The 6,559-nt window shown below is 57.8% G+C and overlaps 1 protein-coding gene across 1 annotated transcript in view; it reads right to left on the bottom strand.

Moving 5' to 3' along the window:
• Positions 1-558, bottom strand: part of MCRIP2 (MAPK regulated corepressor interacting protein 2) — a 6,366-nt gene extending 5,808 nt beyond the window's left edge. Inside the window, 1 exon segment of the mRNA XM_017858279.1 lies at positions 532-558. Coding sequence (XP_017713768.1) covers positions 532-558 — 27 coding nt within the window.
• Between the last annotated feature and the right edge of the window lie 6,001 nt (positions 559-6,559).

Genomic DNA, 6,559 nt, shown 5'->3' with positions numbered 1-6,559 from the left:
TGCTGGGGGGCCCTGCGCTGGGGCGATTCCTGTGCTGGGGGGCTGCTCTGTGCTGCAGGTCTCTGTACTGGGGGCTCTGTGCTGGAGGTGTCTGTGCTGGAGGTGTCTGTGCAAAGGGGCTTTGCTGGGGGGGTTCTACACTGGGGGACTCTGTTGGGCATCTGCTGGGGAGCTCTGTGTTGGGAGCTCTGTGTTGGGGACTCTGTTGGGGGGGTCTGTGTTGGGGGCTCTGTGCTGGGGGGCTCTGTGCTCGGGGTGTCTGTGCTGGGGGCATCTTTACTGGGCTGCTTTGTGCAGAGGCTGTAGGCAAGGGTTTACCACTCATACTTGGGGAGCCTCAGCCAAGATGCCTGCAGAGGCCTGAGCCAGTGTGAAGGGTCACCCTTGGCTTGGGTCTTGGGACTGGATCTAAGAAGAGGAAAAGGGGCTCATCCCCCTGGACTTCGGTAGAGACATGATGCCCTGGGAGTCTCCCTTCCACCCCAGGGGTCAGAACCCTGGCTGCACTCTGCCCCACGTCCTGGCCCCCACGCTGAGGTGCACCCAGAGGCCCGACATGTGCCTCTTCGGCCCTTGTGGCTCCTGTACCCGCCCCACAGATGCGAGAATGTAGCAGGCCAGGTCTCACTAACGCAGGCCTCCCTAACGTAACAATTATTTCAGTGCGGAGTGGTTAAATATTAAAAGCTAAGCTGTGCAGGAGCGGTGGCTTATACCTGTAATCCCAGCACTTGTAGAGGCCCAGGCAGGTGGATCACCTAAGGTCAGGAGTTCGAGACCAGCCTGGCCAATTTAGTGAAACCCCATCTCTACTAAAAACAAACAAACAAACAAACAGAAAACAATTAGCCGTGCATGGTTGTGGGCACCCATAATCCCAGCTACTCCAGAGGCTGAGGCAGGAGAATCACTTGAACCTGGGAGACAGAGGTTGCAGTGAGCCGAGATCATGCCACTGCACTCCAGCCTGGGCAAAACAGTGAGACTCCGTCTCAAAAAAAAAAAAAGAAAAGAAAAATGCCGGGTGTGGTGGCACGCACCTATAATCCCAGCTACTCGGGAGGCTGAGACAGGAGAATCACTTGAACCTGGGAGGCGGAGGTTGCAGTGAGCCCAGATCACATCTCTACACTCCAGCCTGGGTGACAGAGCAAGACTCCGTCTCTAAAGAAAAAAAGCCAGCGCCCTTCCTTAAAGGCTGGAATGTAACAAAAGCCCACCAAGAGTTGTGCCCAGTCCTCTCCTGGGCCTTGAAGCATGACAAGATAATGAAGAAATTCTCTTTTTCTTTTTTTTGTTTTTTTGAGACAGAGTCTCGCTCTGTCGCCCAGGCTGGAGTGCAGTGGCGCAATTTCGGCTCACTGCAAGCTTCCCCTCCCAGGTTCACGCCATTCTCCTGCCTCAGCCTCCTGAGTAGCTGGAACTACAGGCGCCCGCCACCACGCCCGGCTAATTTTTTGTATTTTTAGTAGAGATGGGGTTTCGCCGTGTTAGCCAGGGTGGTCTCGATCTCCTGACCTCGTGATCCGCCTGTCTCAGCCTCCCAAAGTGCTGGGATTACAGGCGTGAGCCACTGCGCGCGGCCAGGAATTCTTAATAGGACCCATTTAGGATTAAACAAGTTTACTGGGGGTCTGAAGAAACTCTCCAGGCCTCCACAGACAAGTTTATTGGGAGCCCGAAGGAACTCTCCAAACCTTCATGATTTAGCAGGAGACAAGATTAAGTCAGTTTACTGAGGTTCCAGAGGAAGGTCTTCAGAACTCAGACCTTAATTATAGATTAAAAGAAGTTAATCACTTGGCCAGGCGCGGTGGCTCGCGCCTGCAATCCCAGCACTTTGGGAGGCCAAGGTGGGCGGATCACGAGGTCAGGAGATCGAGACCATCTTGGCTAACACAGTGAAACCCCGTCTCTACCAAAAATAGTGAGCCGAGATCACGCCACTGCACTCCAGCCTGGGCGACAAGGCAAGACTCCGTCTCTAAAAAGAAAAAAAAAAAGTTCATCACTTGTGTCTTTAGATGAATGCATACTCACACATAGACATACAGCTTGGAAGGTACATAACCTCTGGAAAACTTTGTAATTTGAGTTGGTCTGGCGGGAATTTCCAGGCCTTCTGCCTGTAACTGGTTGCAGAAATAAAAACCCGCTTCCTCCCCAGTTCCTCTGCATCTCGTTACTAGAGCACAAGAAACAGCAGCCCGACTCTCAGTTTGGTCCAGCAACGAGAGGAGACTCTGCCTGTGCCAGTGTCAGGGCCTGAGGTGTCCAGTGGCCCCCACATTCTCCAAGGAGAGGTCAGGGATGCTGTGGCTGAAATCGGAGTTGTGGTGGGTAGGCGGCGGGGCCCAACATGCACCACATGGAGGGGAGAGGGGAGGCTCTTGGTGGTGGGGGTGTCAGCCCGAGGAGCCCCCACCCCATGCACTGGCCCTGCTTCTCTTCTCTTCTGGGAGCTCCAGGCTTACTGGGAAGCCCTCAGGGAAGCTTCTGACCCAGATGGCCCTTGGCCCTGCACCCGTCCTCAGCATGGCTGAAGAGCTGAAGGAGAGAGGTTTCCATCCCCAGCTGCCTTCTCTGCAGGGCTGGGCCGGGCCTGTGGCCCTGAGAGGGCAGAGGAGCTGGTGAGCCACATTCAGGGAGGCCAAGCCTAGCATGTGCCCTGGGAAGGACTCCTCGCGGACTGCCTCTTTTCTGCCTTCTGCCCCACCCCTGCCCCCACCTTCCCCACTCCCCCACTTCCCCTCCCCCCACCAGCACCAGGCAGTGTGTCCTTCAAGGAAGGCCAGTGTGATCCCCCGTCATCTGTGCAGCCTGTGTCCTGCCCAGGCTTCTCCCCGTGGCCTTCAGCGCAATCACTCACACAGGCCAGGGAGGCAGGACGGTGCTGGGGCCCCTGTGGCCTGAGGGCACGTGCTCCTTTGGAAAACCTGGCGGCAAGGAGCAGCTGAGTTAGAGTGAGGGCGGTGCTGGGGAGGGAAGCTCCATGTGGGGAAGGGCATAACCTGAGCTCACACAGGTTCCCGAGGGTGGCCCCCACCCTTGGGGCCCACTGCAGGCGGCAAGGACAAGCTGGACTGGCCCAGGGCCCGGCAGCCCTAGCCTTTGCTTCAGCCAGGAGGCCCAAACATCCAGCCCCAACAATAGGCCACATCTGAGGTCAAAGCTTGGGTCCAGCAGCCCTCATAAGGGCCCCCTGGGAGGAGCAGTGGGCAAAAAGGGACGGGGGCAGGAGGAGAGGCCAGGGGTCCTCAGGGCAGCAGGGAGCCGGGGGAGCTGAAGAAGGCAGAACGCCAGATGGTGAGGGCCGGCAGCTGAAGTCCTTGGCACCTGCCCAGGGGTGGGCTGGTCTGCCCCAGAGGGGCCTTCCTGGCCCCACTTGACCTGAGGACAGCTGGCAGGGCTCCCATGCTTACGTGGCATCCATAGGGCCCGGGCAAGGACGCGAGAGGTCAGGTCTGGACGTGCCCCCAGCTCAGCTGCAGGGGCCTGGGGCCAGTTTGAGTTGGACAGGAGCCCTCGCCAGCCCGGCACAGGCTGTAGCTCCTGGTGAGGTCAGTGTCCCACCGTCCGGTCCTGCCTACCTTTGCCTGGATAGACACTGTCTTCGTTTGTGAAGCTCTCACAGAGGCCACGTTTTCGGTGGCAGGGGAGGGGGACAGGGCCTGGAGCAGGACCGCTGGATGGAAGGGGCCTCCCCCAGCATGCCGTGTCCTCACAGACCCCAACATCCTAATAAAAAAGTACTTTTTTTCCTCTTGAAAAAGGTTCTAGTTATGATACTAAGATTTTATGTAAAAAGTGAACAAAGCTCAGGTTTTCAGTCATCCTCAGTCGGTTTTCCACATCTAAAACCCATACCCTGACCTATCCAGACTTGAAGACAGGTTCCTTCAAGGCTCTAGCTCAGGTTCTGCCGATGGAGGAGGCAACCACTGGCCCCCCCAGAAAAGGCTCTGGCTGGAGTCTGCCACTCAGTTTGTTTGGGACTCTTCAGCCTGTTCCCAGATCCAATGGTGGCCCCCCAAAAATACATCCACCTGGAACATCAGAATGCAACCTTATTTGGAATGAATTTTTGCAAATATAATCAAGGCAAGGATTTTGAGATGAAATCATCTGGGGCCAGGCGTGGTGGCTCATGCCTGTAATCTCAGCACTTTGGGAGGCTGAGGTGGGTGGATCACCTGAGGTCAGGAGTTCCAGACCAGCCTGGCCAACACGGCGAAACTCGGTCTCTACTGAAAATACAAAAATTAGCTGGGCGTGGTGGCGTGCACCTGTAATCTCAGCTACTTGGGAGGCTGTGGCAGGAGAATTGCTTGAACCTGGGAGGCAGAGGTTGCGGTGAGCCAAAATTGTGCCACTGCACTCCAGCCTGGGCAACAGAGTGAGGCTCTGTCTCAAAAAAATTAAAAAAAAAAAAATCATCTGGGATGAGGGTGGGTCCTAAATCCAATCACAGGTGCCCTTGCAAGACAAAGGAGAGGGAGATTTGGGCACAGACACAGAGAGGAGAAGGCTGCATAAAGACTGGAAGATTGGAGTGACGTGGTCATGAGCCCAGGATCACCTGGGGCCACCAGATGCTAGAAGAGGCAGGAAGGACTTTCTTGCAGGGCCTCTGGAGGGAGCTGACACCTGTGTCTTGCGCTTCTAGTCTCCAGAACTATGAGGAAATAAGTCACCAAGCTCTGGGGTAATTTTCTACGGCAACCACCAAACCTCAGACACCAAGGAAAGTGGTGGGGGGTATGGAGACGGAAGGGGGCTGCAGAGGGCTTAGGAAGGACGCTCAGGACCCCAGGGTGGGGTCCAGAGAATGGGGCACATGGCACTGGACCCCAGGAGAGGAGCTGGACCCTGCTGTTGGACCTGAATGCCATGGGCCTGGATTCCCAGGATAGCCTCTGAGGGTGTGAGGACAGGTGCAGGTGGGGCTGTGAGCCCTCCAGGCCCTCTGTGGCAGAGGAGGCTGAGGAGCTAAGGTACAACAGGATTTGCCCCTCCTTAGGCATCCCCGAGCACCTCCTGTAAGCCAGACCCCCAGATGGATGGGGCAGGCAGACTCCTGGAGCGGGAGGTGCAGCGAGGGGACCTATCCTTCCCAGGAGGATGTGTTCAGGGACTGGGCGTGAGCATCAGGGCCAAGGCCAGCAGGTGCTGCTGTGTGGGCAGGACCGGGACTCCATGTGCCTCCCAGCGTGGAATCCAGAACCTGGGGTGCTCGCGGCACTGGTATTTTATCGCGTAGATAAACACACACTGGGAAGGGTGGCCTGTGTCACAGTCCCTTCCACCCGGTGAAAAGTAGGTTCTTCAAGACGGGCTTTGGGGAGCCAAATTCAGTCTCAGGAGAGGCTGAGCGATAACCCAGCTTCTACAGCTTTGACCTCGGCTTCCCAAGGGGGGACACCACCAGGAGTGGCAGGGACTGGGGGATCCTTCCAGGGATCCATGTTTGGCGTCCCGTGGGGATCCCAGACCCCCGCCAGCCACTGACACGCGTCCACGACTTCCCAGAGTGTGTGCGTGTGGCCACATGTGGCCGCTGCAGCAAACGCCTCCACTCAGACATCCAGTCTGGCTGCTGCCCTCCCAGGCTGTGAGCTCGAGGGGTGCCGAGGGCAGGTGTGGCCTACCCAGCATGCATCCCCAAGTCATGAGCGTGCAGGCGAGCACCAGCCTGAGGTCAGGCAACACTAAACCTGCCATGCGCTGGGCATTGTGGGCAGCTCCTGAACACTGCTCCATTCAAGGGGAGAAGCAGGGAGGCCCAGAGAGACTGATCTCGGGTTCCTCTTACCTGTACCTAGGGAAGCACAGGTGAAACCTGGGTGAGGAGAGGTGCCTGGACCCCAGGAGAACCCCTGGTCATCACAGGTCCCCCCTCCTAGGGCTCCCCTCGAGGTGGGGGTTGGGGGCAGGGTGCACGTTGAAGGAGGCACAGGGGAAGTCCTCAGCCCACAAAAGGAGAGATGGAGGTGGCCAGTCAGGCAAGGAAAGAATGGCCTTGGGCTGAAGAGCCTGCTGCAGGGTCTGCCCAGTCACCACCACGGCAGACACCACCATCCCCTGGCAGGGCTGTCCCTGACCCCCTGAGCCCCCCATGGCCCATGTTCCCAGTCCCAGACTGGCAGACTGTAAGCCACTCTCCTGCCCTGAGCCACGTGACTGGCCCTCCCTGGTTTGCCCCTTCCAACGTCCTCGCCCTAGCCAGAACGATGTCGGATATGGAGTTCCCATTGGTGAAAGATGGCCCAACAAAGGCGCTAAGACAGTCCTGACTACAGAGTCAGGCTCTGGGCACTTTCTGGAGCAGGCCCGGCTCATGAGGCTGGGACCCCAACCCTTGGGCGCACACAAATCGCGGCCTGTGACTTGATTTCGGGGGTCATCGCCAAACCCTTCACACTATCCGTGAGCCCCGAGCTGGTGCTGTTACCCCAGTGTCACAGAGAAACCCTGGGGCATCATTGGTGCCCCTCCCGCAGGCCCCCCAGTTCCTGCAGGCTGGGACCGCCCGCCCCGCCCTCTGCCGCCCCTGTCGCCC

The sequence above is a fragment of the Rhinopithecus bieti genome, unplaced genomic scaffold (assembly GCF_001698545.2).
Source record: "Rhinopithecus bieti isolate Rb0 unplaced genomic scaffold, ASM169854v2 scaffold_47707, whole genome shotgun sequence".
In the NCBI taxonomy this organism is placed as follows: domain Eukaryota; kingdom Metazoa; phylum Chordata; class Mammalia; order Primates; family Cercopithecidae; genus Rhinopithecus; species Rhinopithecus bieti.
Note: the sequence above shows the minus strand (reverse complement) of the source record. Positions and strands in the feature narration are given on the sequence as shown.